Source organism: Trypanosoma conorhini (genome assembly GCF_003719485.1).
Source record: "Trypanosoma conorhini strain 025E chromosome Unknown Tco_14.4_contig_00053, whole genome shotgun sequence".
Taxonomy (NCBI): domain Eukaryota; phylum Euglenozoa; class Kinetoplastea; order Trypanosomatida; family Trypanosomatidae; genus Trypanosoma; species Trypanosoma conorhini.
In genome coordinates, this window is record NW_021704140.1 from 1 (window position 1) to 18,382 (window position 18,382).

The 18,382-nt window shown below is 60.1% G+C and overlaps 12 protein-coding genes across 12 annotated transcripts, besides 14 other annotated features; all 12 read right to left on the reverse strand.

Annotated features, from left to right (window-relative positions):
* The first annotated feature begins 27 nt into the window (after positions 1 to 27).
* Positions 28 to 62: a microsatellite.
* A 10-nt stretch (positions 63 to 72) lies between these two features.
* Tco025E_01557 (leucine-rich repeat protein) lies at positions 73 to 1,128 on the reverse strand (the record flags this gene model as incomplete). The annotated part of the gene is made up of 1 exon (XM_029368495.1): positions 73 to 1,128. The coding sequence occupies one exon, from the start codon at positions 1,126 to 1,128 to the stop codon at positions 73 to 75; it is 1,056 nt and encodes a 351-aa protein (XP_029231363.1).
* A 304-nt stretch (positions 1,129 to 1,432) lies between these two features.
* Tco025E_01558 (SET domain containing protein) lies at positions 1,433 to 3,145 on the reverse strand (the record flags this gene model as incomplete). The annotated part of the gene is made up of 1 exon (XM_029368496.1): positions 1,433 to 3,145. The coding sequence occupies one exon, from the start codon at positions 3,143 to 3,145 to the stop codon at positions 1,433 to 1,435; it is 1,713 nt and encodes a 570-aa protein (XP_029231364.1).
* Positions 3,146 to 3,957: 812 nt separating this feature from the next.
* Positions 3,958 to 3,994: a microsatellite.
* A 216-nt stretch (positions 3,995 to 4,210) lies between these two features.
* Positions 4,211 to 5,119, reverse strand: Tco025E_01559 (2-hydroxy-3-oxopropionate reductase; the record flags this gene model as incomplete). Its single annotated transcript, XM_029368497.1, has 1 exon — positions 4,211 to 5,119. The coding sequence occupies one exon, from the start codon at positions 5,117 to 5,119 to the stop codon at positions 4,211 to 4,213; it is 909 nt and encodes a 302-aa protein (XP_029231365.1).
* Positions 5,120 to 5,284: 165 nt separating this feature from the next.
* Positions 5,285 to 5,321: a sequence feature (A-rich).
* A 114-nt stretch (positions 5,322 to 5,435) lies between these two features.
* Tco025E_01560 (putative polynucleotide kinase 3'-phosphatase) lies at positions 5,436 to 6,872 on the reverse strand (the record flags this gene model as incomplete). The annotated part of the gene is made up of 1 exon (XM_029368498.1): positions 5,436 to 6,872. One exon carries the CDS (start codon positions 6,870 to 6,872, stop codon positions 5,436 to 5,438), a length of 1,437 nt encoding a protein of 478 aa, XP_029231366.1.
* A 109-nt stretch (positions 6,873 to 6,981) lies between these two features.
* Positions 6,982 to 7,000: a microsatellite.
* Positions 7,001 to 7,155: 155 nt separating this feature from the next.
* On the reverse strand, positions 7,156 to 8,688 carry Tco025E_01561 (putative serine peptidase; the record flags this gene model as incomplete). The annotated part of the gene is made up of 1 exon (XM_029368499.1): positions 7,156 to 8,688. The coding sequence occupies one exon, from the start codon at positions 8,686 to 8,688 to the stop codon at positions 7,156 to 7,158; it is 1,533 nt and encodes a 510-aa protein (XP_029231367.1).
* A 421-nt stretch (positions 8,689 to 9,109) lies between these two features.
* Positions 9,110 to 9,127: a microsatellite.
* Positions 9,128 to 9,153: 26 nt separating this feature from the next.
* Positions 9,154 to 9,489, reverse strand: Tco025E_01562 (uncharacterized protein; the record flags this gene model as incomplete). The annotated part of the gene is made up of 1 exon (XM_029368500.1): positions 9,154 to 9,489. The coding sequence occupies one exon, from the start codon at positions 9,487 to 9,489 to the stop codon at positions 9,154 to 9,156; it is 336 nt and encodes a 111-aa protein (XP_029231368.1).
* Positions 9,490 to 9,527: 38 nt separating this feature from the next.
* Positions 9,528 to 9,550: a microsatellite.
* A 781-nt stretch (positions 9,551 to 10,331) lies between these two features.
* Positions 10,332 to 11,042, reverse strand: Tco025E_01563 (ribosomal rRNA adenine dimethylase family protein; the record flags this gene model as incomplete). The annotated part of the gene is made up of 1 exon (XM_029368501.1): positions 10,332 to 11,042. One exon carries the CDS (start codon positions 11,040 to 11,042, stop codon positions 10,332 to 10,334), a length of 711 nt encoding a protein of 236 aa, XP_029231369.1.
* A 303-nt stretch (positions 11,043 to 11,345) lies between these two features.
* Positions 11,346 to 11,371: a microsatellite.
* A 65-nt stretch (positions 11,372 to 11,436) lies between these two features.
* Tco025E_01564 (uncharacterized protein) lies at positions 11,437 to 11,895 on the reverse strand (the record flags this gene model as incomplete). The annotated part of the gene is made up of 1 exon (XM_029368502.1): positions 11,437 to 11,895. One exon carries the CDS (start codon positions 11,893 to 11,895, stop codon positions 11,437 to 11,439), a length of 459 nt encoding a protein of 152 aa, XP_029231370.1.
* Positions 11,896 to 11,956: 61 nt separating this feature from the next.
* Positions 11,957 to 11,973: a microsatellite.
* A 362-nt stretch (positions 11,974 to 12,335) lies between these two features.
* Positions 12,336 to 12,364: a microsatellite.
* Positions 12,365 to 12,462: 98 nt separating this feature from the next.
* On the reverse strand, positions 12,463 to 13,422 carry Tco025E_01565 (uncharacterized protein; the record flags this gene model as incomplete). The annotated part of the gene is made up of 1 exon (XM_029368503.1): positions 12,463 to 13,422. The coding sequence occupies one exon, from the start codon at positions 13,420 to 13,422 to the stop codon at positions 12,463 to 12,465; it is 960 nt and encodes a 319-aa protein (XP_029231371.1).
* Positions 13,423 to 13,697: 275 nt separating this feature from the next.
* On the reverse strand, positions 13,698 to 14,747 carry Tco025E_01566 (solute carrier family 25 (mitochondrial adenine nucleotide translocator), member 4/5/6/31; the record flags this gene model as incomplete). The annotated part of the gene is made up of 1 exon (XM_029368504.1): positions 13,698 to 14,747. One exon carries the CDS (start codon positions 14,745 to 14,747, stop codon positions 13,698 to 13,700), a length of 1,050 nt encoding a protein of 349 aa, XP_029231372.1.
* A 94-nt stretch (positions 14,748 to 14,841) lies between these two features.
* Positions 14,842 to 14,865: a microsatellite.
* Positions 14,866 to 14,906: 41 nt separating this feature from the next.
* Positions 14,907 to 14,932: a microsatellite.
* A 57-nt stretch (positions 14,933 to 14,989) lies between these two features.
* Tco025E_01567 (uncharacterized protein) lies at positions 14,990 to 15,841 on the reverse strand (the record flags this gene model as incomplete). Its single annotated transcript, XM_029368505.1, has 1 exon — positions 14,990 to 15,841. The coding sequence occupies one exon, from the start codon at positions 15,839 to 15,841 to the stop codon at positions 14,990 to 14,992; it is 852 nt and encodes a 283-aa protein (XP_029231373.1).
* A 104-nt stretch (positions 15,842 to 15,945) lies between these two features.
* Positions 15,946 to 15,990: a microsatellite.
* A 244-nt stretch (positions 15,991 to 16,234) lies between these two features.
* On the reverse strand, positions 16,235 to 17,902 carry Tco025E_01568 (uncharacterized protein; the record flags this gene model as incomplete). Its single annotated transcript, XM_029368506.1, has 1 exon — positions 16,235 to 17,902. One exon carries the CDS (start codon positions 17,900 to 17,902, stop codon positions 16,235 to 16,237), a length of 1,668 nt encoding a protein of 555 aa, XP_029231374.1.
* A 274-nt stretch (positions 17,903 to 18,176) lies between these two features.
* Positions 18,177 to 18,203: a microsatellite.
* A 1-nt stretch (position 18,204) lies between these two features.
* Positions 18,205 to 18,229: a microsatellite.
* Positions 18,230 to 18,382: the final 153 nt, after the last annotated feature.

Consider the following 18,382-nt stretch of genomic DNA (forward strand, 5'->3'; position numbering starts at 1 on the left):
AAACGGGACATGGTTTTGTCCGTTCTCTTTTTTTTTTTTCGTTCAGTTCATTTTTTTTTTTTACAAAGAAATTCAGCGGAAGCGCCTACGTCGGAGCACAACAGCGACGCCCCCCAGCAGCGCGGCCCCCAGCAGAACACCGGAGAGAAGCTTCGCCCGGCGCCATCGCTCCGCCGTGGCCCGGCAGGCGGCCCGCTTTGCCTCCAGCGCCTCCTCGAGCGCCCGCTCGGTCCCCTGCTCCATCCCCGGATTGTTGAACCACTCGAGTTTCGTAATACCGCAGTTGCGGGAGGCGACCGCCACCACGAGGTCCCGCGTCTCTTCATCGGAGAGCTCGCACGAGCAGAGGTCCAGCGACTGCAGGTGCCTCATCGACGACACGCACTTAATCAGCGCCCGCCGCCCGGCGGGTCCAACCCGGCAGCTCGCGCCAAGGTCCAGGTGAACCAGCCGACTGCTCTGCGTCTGTTCCACCGCCTCGGCGATGGCCGCGAATCCCACGTCACCGAAGCAGTTGATGGAAAGATTCAACGACTCCAGCCGTGAGTTGGATGGCAGAATGAGGTACCTCGCCACACTCGCCGCCCCTGCATCCCCAATCTGGTTATCGCTGATGTCAAGTATGCGCAACGAAGGATGCCCCGTTAAGGCCTCGGCGATCATGGAGGCGCCGCGGTCACCGAGGACGTTTAATGCTAGCGACAATTGTTGAAGATGCCTACTTGAGCAAATGCCGTCGCAGAGAGTTGGTATGCCGCGGTGGGTGAGGTGGTTGGAGAGCAAGATGAGTGTTTCTATGCGGAGCTCTTGCAGTAAGTGGGCCACGTACAAAAGCGACTCGTCAAGGATGCCGTTCTCGCCCAGGTCGAGATACTTCAGCTTGCGGCACTGCTTCATGAGGGTGTTGCAGAGATGCTCCGCGCCTTGAGGGGCTATTTTGTTATCCTTGATGTCCAGCTCCGTCAGGTTCGCCATGCCACTAATGTACTTGTCCACAATCTCAATGAACATTTCCTTGCTGAGGTTGTTGCCGGATAAGTCGAGCGAGCCGACGAGCGCGGGGTCCGGCACCGCGGAGGCGAGCGGCTGGGTGGCAAGATCCCCGTAGGAGAGACTTATCTCCAGCATCTCCCACCGCTGCGTCGATTGCAAAATGTATCTTCCCTTCCTTTCCTCGCGACCGAACGCGGGGAGGGAAGCCACAGGACACGCGGGAGAAGAAAACGGCAAAGAAAAAAGGGTGTAGGATTAAAGAGAAAGGGGGAAACCGAACCACAACAACAACAAAAAAAAAGCCACCAGAGCCGTCACGTGAGCGGGACGAAAATGTTTTTTTTTTAATGTGGGAGCGGCGTTGGCGTGGCCGCCGCGGCAGCCTCCGTGAAGACACACGCCCCGTTTCGTTCTTACCGGCGTCTTACGTTGGCCGCTGTTACTCGTCGCGGGCACCGCCGGCCGCTGCCTCCGCCCGAGCGGCAATGGCGGCCGCGGCCGCCCCGCACCACTCCAGCGAGCGGTGGGCGATGCGTTTCAGCCCCACGCGGAGCAGAACGCCCAGCCGCTTGTTGCGCGAAAGTGGCTGGGGGCCGCCACCGTCGTCAGTGTGCGCCGCGGCCGAGCCGCCGCTGCCGGCGTCCCGCAACCGCCGCTCATCCTCCGCCAGCGACGTGCCTGAGAGGTCGAGGATGCAGCGGACCGTCTCGGCAATTGCGGCGACGACGCGCGCCTCCGTCGCGGCGCTCAAACACGCAAATGGGCCGTGCCGCTCCAACCCGTCAAACTCCCCCGCCTCCGCCAAGTGCACGCGGAGCAGCGCCACGAGCGCGGGCGGCGGGCGGCCGTCACTGCCGATCCAGCAGCGGCCCGCAAGGTGCAAGGCGTATTTCGCCACCAGCGCCGCCCGCCGCTCGTCCCACTCGTCGGCGACGACGCCCTCCGCGAAATCAGAGGGGAACGGCAACTTGTCGTGGGCGTTCTCCTCCATGACAAACCCGTAAAACTGCAACAGCTCCCAGTTCTGCAGGGGGCCGTAGCTCATCCACAGTTCGCGACCCACGTCCTGCGCCGTCAGGCTCGCCCCTATCTGCATCACAAAATCCCCCCCGTTGGGTTCGACCCTTCGCACCAAGACATCGCTGCGGTTGCCGTGGTTGATCATGTCCGCCACGGGCACCAAGGCAAGTACGACGCGCCCATCCACATTTAAGTTGAAGGCGCGAGAGTCAAACGTCGCGCGGGCCCACATCATCGCCTCGAGCGAGAAGCAGTCCAGGAATTCCTCCTTTCCAAGTCGGCAGCTCCCCGCAAGAGCCTCATAGACGATAGGCAAGACCGCCATAGTCTCCGTGTGAAACTGCACCAACTGTGCCTTCTTGGCCAGCACGTCATCCAGCACGTCAAGGCCCTCCAGCTCTGCGAGGTCATCCCAGCCCCAGAAACTTGGGACGGTGGGGTATTCGCCGGGGCACGACAACAGCAGGTCGCCCCAGTGCGACGACTCCGCCACATACCGCTCATAGACAAGACAAAGAACGAGGAGTGGCTCATCGCCGGAGATCATGCTCGACAATTCGCCAGAGGCATGAACCACCCGCCCCAGCTCGCAGTATTGCACAACGGTGTCGATAAAGAACATGCGATCGCGAGGTACACGCAGAAAATCACCAAACGCCGGTAGTGGTGCGTTGCAGACGAGCGAGCCCTCCACGCCAGGCGCGGCGGGGAGCACAATGTAGGGAGACGCCTCGGCCCCCCGCACGACGGGTTTCGGGCCAACATGTGGGGTGGTGGCGGCCGGCTTCAGGGCGGTGGTCATATGCTCGTCAAGCGCCTCACGCAGCCGAGCTGCGGCTCCGGCGTCCTTCATGCGATCAATGCGCAGTCGCAGAACCTTCACCGCCAGCTGCTCGTTCCAAGCGTCCACGGGCCGCTTGAAGGCCTCCGTAAACGCGGGGGAAAGGTGCTCCCACACCACGCGGTGGTCCGCGGCAATGATGCGGCACATCCACAGCAGTCGGGAAAACTCGCTGCCTCCACGCTCCTCGAGTGCCTGCCGGTCCAGGAAAAGCCGCTTCACGGCGGCGCAATCGCCAGCATCCAGTTCTGCCTCAAACCAGGCCTTTGATTCCGTTTCCAAGGCTGCCATCCGGCAGCCACCTCCACCTCCACAGCAGCAGCAGCTACTACAACCCTTCTTGGTATCCTTTTTTGTTTTGGCAGGCAACAAGGAGGCGGCGGCGGTGGTGGCGAGGGAGTTAGACGGGAACGTAAAGAAGATGGTGGAAGCGGTTGCGTGAGTTGTGCGTGCGCCCCGCCCACGCTGAGAGACAACGTAGGCAACGAACTCGCACCAGTTACGCATTGTTTTTCCTCTCCCTTTGTTCTGGCTGTTGTTTGCTCCCCTCATGCACACGCGCCTTCGCTGTGCGGTCGGGCCACAACAAACCAACGACGTGCAGCCTCTCTGCTCGCGCCGAGGCGCCCCCCACCCCAATCAGGCGTAGGCGCCAGGCCGCTTCCCGCCGCCTGCACGCCCTTCGCTGCCTCGGCATGCCACGCCGCCGCCACCAGAAACCCGCCGTATTTCACCTCCAGGGATGCATACTTGCCGGGAGCGGGTCGACGCACCCCGGGCGCCCTCGCGTCCTCCTCGCAGAGGCCGCGGAAGGCACGAAAGACGCGTCCATCCGCGACTAAACCACCCACGCAGTGGCCTTCCAGAAAGAAGTCACGTCTGGTGACGTGGCCACGGCACCCGAACTGCAAACTGCGACGCCGTGTAACGGTCGAGCCCCGGCAGGGCAGCAAGTGAGTCTGCGGCGGCAAAGTCACCCCTCCTCGCCTCGAGGGCAGCCGTGCATGAGCAGGTGCGCGTGTCTAGAAACAGCCAAAACGAAGGGGGGACGAAGGCCTCTGCGTCGTGAAACAGCACATGCACCCCGCAGCCGCTTCAGGCCGACACACACGGACACAGACACAGACACACACAGAGGCAGCGGCAAAAATCATGAACATAAAAGAAAAAAAAACAGCTCCTCGCTTTATCAACTGCGGCGGAAACGTGTGTTGCACGGCACACAACCACACACGCAGAACCGCCGGTGTAGCACGCGTTAGGGTTAGGAAGCAAAACAAAACGGACGGGTAAAAACCAGAAAATTTTGGATCAATAAATGGTAAACAAGACGTAAAAAAAAAAAGTAAACCTTCCTCAGTTTGTGTTTGCTTTTTCCTTGATGTGGCAGTTCGCCAGGCGCTCCAGCACACCGAGCACCGCTGAGTTGTCCTTGTCGCCCTCGCCGTTCTGCACCATCGACTGGAACAGCTGGGCGTTGACGGCGGTGCTCGGCAGCGGCGCCCCGAACTCCTTGGCGGTGTCCATCACGATACCGAGGTCCTTGCTCTGTAGCGCGGCCTTAAAGCCGGGCTCGCGGTTGCCGGTAAAGAGGCGCGGGGGCTTCACGTCAAGCGTCCAGCACTGCGCGGCCCCACCCTTGACCGCCTCAATCACTCGCTCGGCGTCGACGTCGCACTTCTCCGCAAAGACGAGCATTTCTCCCATGGCCACCATCTGCGCCGCCACCATGATCTGGTTGACGGCCTTGCACACCTGCCCGGCCCCGCTGGCGCCGATGTACGTGATCTTCTTGCCCATCGCCTGCAGCACAGGCAGGGCCTTCTGCGCCGCCGCCTCGTCCCCGCCGACCATGATGGTGAGGGTGCCGTTCTTGGCGCCGATGTCGCCCCCAGAGACGGGGGCGTCGAGGCAGCGCACCTGCTTCTCCGCCCACATCCGCTCCGCGATCTCTCGGGCGGTGGACGGCTTGATTGTGCTGTTGTCGATGAAAATGCTCCCCGCGCGAATGCCCACATGGACGCCGTCCTTGCCGAACACCAACTCGTAGACATCGGGGGAGTCGGAGACGTTCGTAATGACGATGTCCACCTTCGACGCGAGGTCCGCCGGGGAGGTCGCGGCCTGCGCGCCCTGCCGCACCAACTCCTCCATCTTCGCGCTGGTGCGGTTGAACACCGTCAGCGGGAAGCCGGCCTTGAGGATGTTGGCGGCCATCGACCTCCCCATGAGGCCAAGCCCAATGTAGCCCACCCGCAGTGGCATTTCGCCTCTTCCTTCCTTCTCTCTTCTCGCTTCTGTGGCGCTGGCCGTTGCTCCCGTTCCTCCTTTTCGACCTTTACCTTATCGCGTCTTCTGCGTTGGCAGCGGTCAAATGCAACAACAACAAAAAAAAAAAACTCTGACGATCTTGCACCGCTGGGCCGACAGAAAAGAAGAAAACAAAAAACAAGATAAAAGAAAAAAACGCGAACCTCAGAGGAAGCAAGACCACAAGACAAATGCCTGTAGATGTGCAAATCTACACAAATAAGAACGCAGGGAATGAGGCCCTACAAAACATTGTTGACAAGCGATCTCCTCACGACAGCAAAAAAAACTCCCGCCGCATGCCCTCTTGCAGGCCATCGAAGCAGGCCACCGGCGGTATCTCGAGCACTTCCTCGACATTCGCCGCCTTCACGGATGCCGGTGTCCAGGCCTCATGTTTTGACTGAAACACGTTGTACGCAATCCGGCCGATGGGCGGCGAAAGGCCAAGCCGGGCACGAACGTTCGACATGTGCATCGCCAACGCCTTCGAGGCCTGAAAGACAAACACGCGTACCGGCAGTGGCGTCCGTCCCGGACACGAACGCCGCACGAGAGCGATAAACTCCATACAGTCGGCATGCGACGGGTTTGTGTTATCCACGACAACACTTTTGCCGGCGTCCCACCACCTTGCGGACTCCGACAAGCACTTCGCCTTTGTCTTGAGGGTGTCGCGGTTAATGTGGATGTAGCCAGCCGGCCGTAAAAAGCGGCTAAAAAACGTCGTCTTGCCGCAGCCAGGGTATCCCACGAATATCACCATCTCCTGCGCCGTCCTGTGGAACACCGCGGGGGCGGACGTCGCAAAGCTGCACCGCTCACCTTCCGCGTTGATGCGGTGAAGCGTGAGGTGTTCGTACGACGACGGCAGATTTTCAAGCTCACTGGGGCCCAGGCCGCCCCAGTCCACCTCGCACGGTGCAGCCGCCGCCGCTAGGAGACGCTTGGAGATGACTTTCCCCGCTGCCTTTGGCGCGCTGGCGCCGTCGCCGTCAAACAGTTCCGTCGGCGGGCAGCGGTAGAGCTGCTCCGGCGTAAGAAACGGCACATCGGCATTGAAGGCAAACTTGCGGTCGGAGCAACTAAAGTCCTTCTTTCGCCCCGCCAAGGTGGGGGTCTTGCGCCCAGCGGCGTCTCCCACGTAGAGGGCGCACCCAGGAGGGTCGCGGGCCACAAGCAGCTTCTCCGACACGGCGGCACTCGCGTGGTCCTGGAGCAGTCCCCACATTCCCACGTTCGGCTTGCGCCAGACGTCCTCCTTCGTGGCAAGAAAGACGGTCAACGGCAGCGCAAGTGCCTCGCTCATGTTGACAATCTTCTGCTTGACGCTCTCCGCCTTCTTCTCATTCCACGCCTTCCCCCCGATACCGGCCTGGTTGCTCAGGATGACAACCATGAAGCCCGCATCGTACAACAGCCGCAGGTACTGCGGCACGACCGGCAGCAACCACCTCCAGTCCGTGGGGCTGTCGCGAGGAAACACCGCCCCGCTCCGCGGCAGAATGAGTGTGTCGTCCAAGTCAAAGGCGGCCACCTTGAGGTGCAGGCCCTTTCCAGGAACGCCAAACAGCGAGCGCCGCACCGCATCGGCAGACGGCAACAACGCCAAAACGGAGCCGTGAAGAAGCTTCCACTCACTAAGCAAAGAATTTGGCAAGGCTCTGGCTCGTAACTCCTGTGGTGATGGACTCCTGGCGCGCTTCATCAAACTTGAGCTCCTTCTCTTCGGCGCAAGATGAAAGGGGCTGAGAAAAATTCGACCAGGGGTGCATGTGAGACACCCCGAGCCGTTTCCACAGATGCACAAAGAGCCCGCTGCTGCTGCTGCTGCTGTTTTGCCTGTTTGTTTCCCACCCAACCCAACCCCACCCAGAGGGGGGGGCAACGTACGAAGGTCATCCTGCAGCTTTTGCCTACTCACTTTTCTCCACTTCTTCCTCTTATCTTTGGTCTCTTTGCGTTACTCCTCCCTTCCCCCACGCCTTGCATTAATGTGACGAGCGGAGCTCCTGCTGCAGCAGCTCCATCTTCTTGACCACGCCAAAGGTGGCCCTAAACACCCTCTTGCAGTCCTCCTGGCTCATTGCCAGGAACACCGAGACGTCAATCTCCTCCTGCTCCAGCACCGGCGTGAGTGAGGCCATCCCGCGCCCCTCGAAGTGGCGCTTCAGCAGCTGCACGCCGGCCGCCCCGTCCTCGTCCGTCGCCGCCGCCGGCGACGGGGCCGCCTCTTTGGCCGCCTCCGGCAGGGCATCAGGGGGGAGTGTGGCGGCGGCCAGCGCGAGCGCGCGCGAGAGCCTTCCCAAGAAGGCGGCGCTTGCCCAGCGCCTGTACTCCGCAAGCACCTCCGCCGCCGTCGGCGTCTCCGCCGTGTTCGTGAAAACGGCCTCCTTCAGGACCTTTTCTTCCAGAATGGCGCCCCACCTCTCCGTGTCCCGCGTGGCGTCGGTGGCCAGACGGCGGCCAAGACGACTCCGCAGCTCCTCCAACTTCTGCACTGCCTGCTGCAGCCGCGCCAGGTAGCCGTCGGCGCCACCGGAGACCTCGCCGTAACACGCAGTCAGCACACGCTGCGTCTCTGGAAACTTCTCCAGCGCCGTTGCCACCTGGTGCGCCTGCTCACGGAGCCTCCAGACCTCCAGAAGGGGAGATCCACCGGGCTTCTGGAGGGAAAAAAAATCCGGCAGCGGTAGAAGCGCACCGGCGTCTGCCTCGTGGACGACAAACGGCAGCCAATCAAAGTGCACACCGGCAGAAGGGGGCGCGAGCATCGCGCAGAAGGCCGGGTCGTACAAGAAGAGTGGGTACGACTCAAAATGCTTCAGCTTGTTCCGTCGGTCCCGCCGCCACCTCTCGCGCGCGTGCGAGAGGTCGCCCGTCGCCATGAGTAGCTGGCGACATTCGCCGGAGACTGGCACCGCCGAGCCGTCCTCTAGTGGGTGGAGGTTTTTCTGCGGCACATCGGCAAATGTGATCGACTTTGCGTGGAGATGTGCGTCGTTCTCGCACAGGGACTTTCGCACGCCCGTAAAGAAGTTGGCGTCGGAAAGAAACGCGGTCATCAATGGGCCACACGCAAATTTTACTTGCGGCAGGCGCGAGAGGAGTTCCGTGACGGTGTGCGCAACGAAGGGGTGCAGCTCGGGCAGGACGATTGTCCGGATGCCTTCAAACGGGATTGCCATGCCGCTGCGTGTTAGGGCGGGGCGCAGCACGGCGTCCACGAAGCGCGAGGCCTGCGTCGCGTCCTGCGCGCCTGGGAGACCAACGAGGACGCTCTGCGCCTGCTGAAAGTCGAGGTCGTCGCCCCCTGTAGAGGCAAGAACGTAGACGCCACTCGTCAGCGGTGGTTCACCCTCGGCTGAGGCATCCACGAGCAGCGTCGTGTGCCGCGCAGCCTTCTCGAAGTCGCACGTGACGTATAAACCCGGCGGGGCGTGTCGCAGGTACGCGGGGGTGCGGCGGACCTCATTGACGAGCTTCGGCAGCGCCGTCTTGTGCAGGCGACTCAGTCGCAGCATACCCCCCACACCACAGGGCGGCAGCAGCGGTGAGGAGCGTGTGGGTATTACGGCTAGGAAAAACCGACACTGTGCGGCGGGCAATCACAGCGGGAGGACAACCGCACATAAATGCATAAAAACATTTATTTGTTTATTTTTACAAAAAGGGGGAAGTAGGCACAGAGAGAAAAGTACATTTGCATGCATCGAGGCCACGCTGCTGTGCAGCCTGTTCTGCGCGTCTGCGAGGGAGAGGGAAGCGGCGAGCGAAGGGTCGGAAAGTAGAAAAGGGGATTAAATAGAAATATAAAAATAAAAAAGGCATCGGCACCGACCACGACGACGACGCAGTTGCGTCGTAGCGGTCCTCCGCCCTCTTACCGGGAATTTCTTACGGCTCCCTCCCCCCGCAGTCACCCAATCCTCGCTGCAGGGATTTACACACACACACACACACGCCCAAAGGTCTACCCGCTAGATCTCTCACTTCCGCCACGGTTCCTTGGAGGACTTGGCGTAGTAGCCCCCCATTGCGCCGAAGAACACGCCAAGGACCGCGCCGAACGTCGTGCCCCCCTCGTTACTTCCGCCCTCAAAGACAACAAGCGCCCCGCTAACTGCGGCCGCTGAGAGAGTCGCGGCCGCAATCGTTGGGCTCACGGGTGTTACGATGAGGTGGAAGATGCCAAGAATAGTCACGCTTGTGGAAAGCGCGGCGCACGACCCGACCACGACTTTATCCGTAAACTGGCGCCTCGACAGCTGCACTGGGGAGAAGCGCTGGCTCACTGCGGGGGCAACCCACCTATGGCGCAGCATTTAGAGTAGATGCTTGAGTACACACCGTTTCTCTCTTCCCACCACCACCGCCACCGCCACCCAAAGAACAGAAAAGAAAACAAAAATTATCCCGTGGGACAAGGAGACACTCGGCGAGATGGAGAGTGCAAGAAAGGAGGGAGGGGGGGGGGAAAGACACGATGCAACAGAGAGTAAAGGAATCGGCTTCGTAACGCCAGCAGGAGCATTCACGTTCTCCTTACTACTCAAGTTTACTTCAAAGTGATATTTTTTAGCATCAACTGAGACCTGACACAGACACACAGTGCGGTATTACACGTGTTTATGTTCTTCCCATGCATGTCACAAAGTACGCATGAATGTATGTCATGCACGCCGCTCCTCCTCTTTTCTTTTCCCGTGAAGAATGCAGCAAGAAGTACCCCAGCAGGTGTGCTGGGGGGCCAATTAACACTACAGCTCCTATGGGAGCATCCATGACTTTTATTTTTATTTTAATATTTTTCCTTTTTGGTGTTGCTTGTTCTCCTCCTCCTTCTAAACAAAGTGAATGCCATTCGTCGTGAAGTGGCAGAGCAGTTTCGTGATGCTCTCCTGGTCCAGAACCCGTGCCCGGCTGTCAAACACAGGGTCCTGCATCACCGTCTCTAAGTGCTCCTTGAATTCAGCGAGGCTCTTTGCACTGGTGGCCCCCTCCATCTTCTGATAGCTGCAGTACTTCTCATACAAGGTCTGAACGGCGTTCTTGGTGCGGAAGATGGAGGACACCTTCTTATTCTTCCTATTAAAAATAAACTTGACGAGTCCGTCCCACTCCTCAAAGTCCACATCCGGCGCGGGGTGCTTTGGGTCGAGGCGAATCACGCTGGACTCCACCTTGGGCGGGGGTTGAAGCTATTCTTGCTGATCTTCATCAGGTGGCTGCAGCGCGCCAGCAGCTGGGCGTTGACCGAGAGACGGCAGTACGCCTCGGCGCCGGGCTGGGCGCAGACGCGCAGGGCAAACTCGCGCTGAAACATCAGCACAGCGCACTTAAACGTCGGCTTCTTCAGCAGCTTAAAGACGAGGGCGGAGGAAATGGCGTACGGCACATTCGCCACGCACTTGTCAAAGTAGGGGAACTCGTGGTCGAGGCAGTTGCCCCGGATCACCTGCAACTTCGAGGCCAGCGGGGTGTTTTGAAAGCGTTTGTTGAGCTCCGCCACCATGCGGGGGTCCACCTCGAAGGCAATCACCCGCTTCGAGGCCTGCAGCAGCTTCTCGGTGAGGTTCCCCGTGCCAGGGCCGATTTCTAACACCACGTCGGTGGGCTTAATCGCCGCCTTCTCGACGATGGCGGTGATGACGAGGGGGTTCTTCAGGATGTGCTGCCCGAAGCCCTTGTTGAACACCATGCCGCTCTGGCTGCCGCCCGTCTTGAGCCCCACCGGCTCGCTCTTCTTCGCCGACTTGCGGGGCGCCGTCTTCCCCAACGTGGAGACCCGCGTGGCGAACTTCAACTTCTTTGAGGCCGCATGCAGCGGCTCCGCGGTGATGACGCCCATGGGGACCGTACGCGCCCCCTTCTGCATCCTCCGCGGCCCCTTTTTGCGTCTCCTTTTTTCTTCTTCTTCTTTCGCTTTTTTCGCCTACTTCAACAAACGCGGGCGAAGAGATGCAGCGGACGCACCCAACAAAAAGTCCAAAAAGCAGCATATAAAAAATGTATTTACAAATTAAAAATAAATGGGGCATGAGGAAGAAGTTAGAGAAAATAAAATCTGGTGGAAGGATGTAAAACACTTCGGCCGCAACCCTCTTGCAGTGCATGTGTCCCGTTTGCTCCACTCTCACAGTGGCTCCGAGACAGGAAGGTGCCCAGGTGCATGCATGCGTATATATATATATATATATGTATATAGCTACGACCAGTCTGCAGAGGAGGAGGAGTAAAAGCGAGAGAGGAAGGGCCCCCGCTGCAACCAGTCACAAAACAACCCACGCTATGCCGTTGCGGCCACGCCGGCCATCCGTATTCTGCTCCGCAGGAACAACAGCCGCAGAGAAAAAATACCCTGCATCGCTTGGAATCGCCGAAGGCGTTATCGGCGATGCAAACGAGGGGGCATCGTAAAACACCACTGAGGCATTTTCTGGAAAATTGACTGGGGGTAGTTGGGGGGCTTCCACGGGTAGAGTTCCAGCTGCTGCCGTGTCGCTGTGCTCATTGGCGAGACCGCTGGACGACACAACTCCGCTTGAGGCCGACGCAGTGGCATCCGCAGCGTGTTCCACCGCCGAGTTCCAGCAGCGCTCCATGAAAGACAGCGCCTGGGCATCGGCGGCGGCGGCGGTGGGCTCCGGAACCACGTAAAACCTCGGGCCGCCGTCGTCCCTGACAAACGGACGCAAATACGCGATTGCCTCCTGCGCAGTGAGGCGCATCGTTCAGCAACGCTCCCTCTTGCGCCCCCACCCCACTCTCACTCGCTTCCTCCAGTTCTAGTATATATATATATATATTTTTTGCCTGCGTGTCTGGCCCCCTTTCAGCTACTTGAGCGGCGATGACAAGAGGAGGAGAGGCGCACTCGTCGCCTCCCCCCAAGAGGGCGGGGGCATGCCGTGACGTCCCGCGCACTCGCGTGCCTCCCAGCCTCACCCACACAACAGACTCCGCGGCCAACGCCGCGGACCCGCAACAAGCACGCAGCTGACGGCAAGAGCCGCTGGACGAGGGAGGAGGAGGAGTGGGAGTGTTTGGGTCCGAGCAGAGGAGAAATTGCGGACGCGAGCAGGCGTCCAAGTTTTGCGGCAGAACTAATCAAGGCCGCTGCACCAAGGGCGGACAGAACCACTCCGTCCACTGCCAAACCGGAAGACTGACACACACTGACACACACACACGTACACAGAGATAGAGAGAGAAAAAGAAAACCGCGGGGGGAGAGGGGGGAGTGAGAGGGAAATCACTGCGGGAGGAAGAATAATGGCGCCCCTGCCTGAGAGGCGTCAGGCTTGATTCTCCGCGGCAGGTGCGCCACGTTTCGCCAAAGTTTCCCCTTTCGCCTCATTCCCTTTGCCGCTTCGGATTGGACTCGGCACGCGGGCGCCTTCCCCGGTTGGGGCCCGAGGAGTAGTTGCGCCAGCACTACTTTTCTCATGACATACAGTCCCGCTAAGTATTTCCGCCGCGGAGACGGAATTCCCGGCCTTTGACTTGTGGACCGGCGGGGAGGCGGCGCGCGTCGTCTTCGGGGTCCTGCACACAACGCACGTCGTCGCCTGTGGCCTGTTCACGTACGTGCAAATGTGGCAGGACCACGCCGTCGATGTTCGCTGCGGCGATGGAACGGCCTTCACAGGCACCTCCACGGGACTAATTAAAATGATGTCTTCCGGCCGCGGATCAACGAAGGCAACCTTCTTGCTCTCCACCGCAAGGGCCCGCATCAGACTTTTGCCGGTCACCTTCTCCACCAAACCCGCAAGTTTCGCCAGACTCTGCAGCTCGGGAACGTCGACGAACATGCGCGAATACTCCAGCAAGGTCAGACGCGCCAAACGGCGCACCTTTCGCCTCTCTCCGCCCTCCGCTCGTGCAACGGCGAGTTTAACTAATTTTTCATGAAGTGCGTGGTCGGCCGACATCGCTGCGTGGAAGGAGAAGCTGCAGGCGTCCACAATTTTCTCAAGCAGATGCAGGTAGGCGTACGCGTGCGGGGAGCCCGTGTGGAGGTGTTCGCGCAGGACGCTCAGCACGACAAGGGGGTGCTCCTCCACCAGCGAGAGGCACTCCCTCGACAGCTTCCCGGTAGAGGCGCTCTCCGCGAAAATGACCTTCGACACGTGATACCGCAGCCTAGTCTCGGCGAAGGCCCGCCTGAGGAAATCCATTTTCCGCGGCGGCGCGAGGCCCACAACGGCAGCAGGCACCCTGCACGCAACTTCACTCCCCCCGCCCAGCCCCATCCCCGCCCCCCACACACACAGACACGCAAAGGAAGAAGAAGGCAAGAAACGAAAGCAATCGAAAAAAAAAATAGGCCGCGAATCAATTGAAACGGACAAGAGGGGACCAATGACGACAATAAGAAAAGGGCGCAGCTAGAGGGCAGGTGTGGGTGTGTAAGGGAGAAGAAGAGGGGGAGGGAGAGAGAATTGGGGTGCCTCAACGTCACTTCTACCGCCGACATTGCCCAACACCCCCCACCCTCCCAACATTCGCTACGCCGCAGTGTGATATCTCACTTTCCTGCAAACTCGTACGCTGGGAGCGAGCTCGCGTAGCTGGCGCCGCTGGCGCTGAAAATCGGCTGATCCACCTCCGCGTGCAGCTTCCGCAGCTCGGGGTGTATAAACTCCGTGTAACTGCGCGTGCACACGTCGTAGAGCGTCATCAACAGGGCCGCTGGAACTGCGTTGAGCATGGGTCGACTGGTGAAAAAGCCATCAAAGACCTTGGTGATGCCGTGCCGGGCCCGCACCTCCCGAATGTATGACCGATACGTGTGCGGCCTGCCCCGCGTGAATTGGTTGCGCAGGTGCAGCTGCTGCTTAACGGATAGAAAGGGATACTGCAGAAAAAGTCCCAGCACGGCACCCAGGTGGCAGTAGAGAAACAGCATGCAGGTGTGGTGATACACGCCGTCGTAGCGTGTCGCGTTGTACACCCCAAACTGGGCGCCAAACTGCACCAGCCGACCGCAGGCCACGGCCGTCACGCCACGGTAGACGCCAAGCAGCACGGAGGGCTTCTCTCGCAGGGCCGTCTTCACGACATCCCCCACGCCCTTGAATTTCTTGGGTCCCCCAACGGCCTCGGATGTGGTGCGCAGCACGTCGTACGGGTGCCGCACCGCCGCGTACATCACGCCGGCGAGGCCGCCGGCGGCAAACCCTCGCAGGGTGTTACCGCCCCACGGCAGCCTCTCGCGCAGCCACGTGAAGCTGGCGAGGAGGAAGACGTACTCCAACATGCTCCACAGCAGCGGCTGCCCGGAGAACCAGCGGACACTGAATATTGTGCGGAAGAACTGCGCCCGCTTGTCCGAGGCGTAGATACGGTTCGACTCCCCTGGCACGTCGCTTAAAAAATAGAAGGCGTCCATTTTGACGAGCGGACGCTTCAACAAGGCGGTGGCGGCAGACACCCCCAAAACGACGGCGGAGTGCTGCACGCGGGTGAGCCTCGGCTCCGTGTACCCCTGCACCCGCACCCGCGGCTCCTCGAACTCCGCCGCAGTGCGCAGGGCGTAGGAGGGGTGGTAGCCCGCGGTGCCACTCGACGCCAGCATCCAAAAAAACTGTGCGCGTAACGCTCCTTCGTGTGGGTGGGAGTGAACGCCGCACGAAACCAGAACGATCAAGAGGGGCAAGGGTCGCGAGCAAAAGAAAAAAAATAATAATAATAATGAACTTTGCTTAACCGGAGAAGGAGGGCAGAGACGTACCGTACGCACACACGCACACACACACAACAAAAAAAAAGCTTTTCCGCCGTCTCCAGCAAAGCAGAACCCACACAGACACAGTCTCGTCATGGCTTCTGCAAAGGGATGGCCTTGCGGTGTGCGCTCACGGCCTCCATCATGTGTAGTCGCATGTTCACCATGCGCTCTTCCAGCTCCAGCTGAGCCAAATCCCTCTCCATCAAGAGGCGCTCCTGTTCTTCCAGAGTTTGGCGCAGTGTGGCGACCTCCTCAGCGTAGTCCTCAATTCGTCTCCGCAGCTGCGCCTCAAGCGGGGCGGATTCAGCGCCTCCGCCCTCGCGGGGCACGCCGACAGCAGCTGGCTTGCCGCGCAGCGTCGTCGCAGCAGACGCCGGGGCGTGTACCTCCGCGTCGAATGACCGCAGGTAAGCAAAGTCGTTAAGGTAAATGTCGGCAACGCCACTCTTCACGGAGTCCAGCGGCGGGGGGGTTTGCTCCCTCGCGCCACGATACACGTTGCCCGGCGACGGCGACGGCGACGGCAACGATAATATTGCCTCGTCGCCATGGCTGTGCTGCGCCCTCGTGCTCAGCCCCGCCAAGGGCCTTGCTGCCGCCTCCAGCACGGCCATGTTGTCCTCGCCGGCGACGCGCCTCGCATTGGGCGATGGCCCCGACGAAGACGAGCGGCATCGCGGGCCGCCTGACGGCGCCTCCGTGGGCAGGCCGCAGTTACTTGCGGGCGCGTCTGGCAGCGTCCAGCGCCTCCCCAGCCCACCACAGCTCACGAAGAAGATGCGTCCTGTCTCACGGTCGGCCTTGACGCGCCAGCAGGAGAGCCGGTCCTCCAAAGTGCACCCACGCGGGATGTAATATGCCCGATCGCCCACATGCGTCAGGCAGAAGGTGGTGCTCCCGCGGATGATGTTCTCCGGTAGCCCCGCAGGGCCGCCTAACATGAAGCAACGCGCGTGCCGCCACCAACAGTGCCCCCTCTAACCCACCGCAGAGGCGTACCCCATCCAAGCCGCCAAATACAAGGGTGGGGGAAGGCGAGGGCAACAGAGAGAGAACGAGAGAGAACGAGAGAGAGAGAGCGAGAGCGAGAACGGAAAAAAAAAAGAAGGGATAAAAGTTGAGCTAGAAAAACAAGGAAAGCACACCGCGCAACATACAGGTTACGCTTCGACGCGTCAAAATAAGGCACATCCCCTCCTTTGTTGTTGTTGTTTTTTTGCCTCCAAACAGAAGCAAAGCGTCGGCAGGATTCTATAGCCGGCGGGAAGGCAGTGCCCAAGGCGACCTAGACAATACTTGTTGACATGGGGTGTGGGTGTCGGGCGTAGTATACCTCACCAGACCCAGCGATCATTGTCTAGGCATTGCGCCGTAATCTCTGCCCCCCTGGAAGCAAAAAGCTCATCAAAGTAGTCTCTTACATCACGCTCTGCGTTGGCCAGTGGACGATCAAAGCGCCGCCCGGGCCCAATAAGACCCGTTTTCACACTGAACCTCCGAGGTTCATCGGAGGATGGGTTCGGCTCGAGGCCAAGGATCACTAGCAGACGGTCGAGCTCCGCGGGCTGCAGCACCGTCACGAGGGGCTCCGACAGCGTCACATCCTTCGTTGGCATGTGGCTTGGGTATTCCGACAGCGTGGAAGAATAGACACTGTACCATGCGTCAAGCGCCATGGCAGTGAGCTCACTTTTAACACGATACTCCGAGTCATCTGTTGCTTCCTGTTCCTGACGGAACGATCCATGAGAGGACCGGCTTTGCCGCTCCTGCTGCTGCTGCGCTGAAGACACGCTGCGGCGGGAGGAAGCCTCATCGCGCGCCGCCGGGGTGGCGGTCCCAAAGTATCGCATGGCCTCCTGAAAGGGATGGGGCGGACTCTGCCGCGGTAAACCTCTTCGTGAGTAGGCCCGACGGGAGGCCCCACGGTGCGGCACGAGGCCCAGGAGTTTTGCCTCACGGACGTTGGAGGAGTTGCAGTGGTGGCCAAATTCGTAGTCGCGCGAGAGCTCGAAGAGTTGCTTGTCCATCAAAAACAGCTGATGCTGTCGCGCTCGCCCCCTCCTCATGCGATCCCGCGTGGAGGAGCCGTCATTTAGCACCTCAACTTGCATGGAAAGTGCCACAGGGACTTGCAGGTTTCGCGGGTTCAGTCGGTCGCCCGAGAGACGCAGAGAGCTGCACCAGAGCAGGCAGGGTCTATTGGCGTCGTCAATTTTGAAGTTCAGCACGATGCGGGTGATCAATTTGCGGTCGGTGAAGAAGACGTGGTCCACCACCTCTCGGCAGAGGGACTCCAGCCTCGCCTTGGACTCGTCCGCGATGAGCGACAACTCACTCAGGTGGCAGTCGCCGTCAAACGTGGCCGCGCGCACGTGGGCGGGAAGGTGCAAGTCGCCTAACCGCTGCTTGTTTGTCCGCTTGTACACAACCGTCATCAGCGGCGACCACATCACCTGCAGCTGCGAATTTTTTCGCAGCGTCAGATCCCCCTTGGGCAACACAAACTTCTGCAGAATTCCATCCGGTTTGCGATCGTGGCCAAAGAGGAATTCACGGAGCGACTCCGCCGTGAAGTACTCCACGTAGCTGAGGAGCCCAGACTCCGGCGCGAGGGCGGGGTTGTCCTGGGCGCAGGTGGTGAGGAACTGCGCCACCACATCGCAGTCGGGTGTGGAGTGGCTGAAGTGCTCATAGATGGACTGGGCGTCCAGCATCTTGCCCGGGTGCTTGTTGATCTCCCGCGCCTCCCCGTCGTAGGTGTACCAGGCGCGGGGGAAGTTGTGCTCGTACACGACGGTGTCCGGCAGACGGACGCTTTTGAGTCGGCTCTCGCTCCCCTTATTCTTCTTCCACAGGTGCATGTAGAGGAGCGGCCGCAGCCCGTCGCCCTCAAGCGGGTGCTGCTTCACCCAGTCACTGCTGTACTGCACCCTGACCCCCGCGGGAGAGACGTAGCCGCCGCGGTACGACGGAACCCCCACGCATGGCTTCCCCGACATCCTCCCTCGCCCTCTATCTCTTCCTCTCTTTTTCTATATATATTTGTGTAGCGCTCTTCGGCGCGCCCCCAAGCCTCTAAAGAAGAAATACGTGGCAGGGGAAACCCAAGAGGCCGGGTGGGAAGGCGAAAAAAAAAGAAAACAACAATCGTGGGGGCAAGAGAAAGAATTGCAGCACGTCTAGGGGGTTGAGGGCGTTGTACTGGGCGCATGTGTGTGGGCACAACAAAGAGGCGGTGCGGCACCGCGCAGCAGCCACAGCGAGCGTGAGGCAGTGTGTGTGTGTGTGTGTGTGTGTGTGACTCTCTCTCTCTCTCTCTTCCTCTCGCATGGAAGTAAGAGAAGCGGTTCAGTCACCACTGCATTGCTTTTTTTTTCTTTTGCCTTGTTTCTTGCGTTTTCTATCCCATCGCCATCATCGCCGGCCGACGCTTCTCTCTTCTTTCCTTCCACTCCGCCACCTCTCTCTCTGCGGCAAAG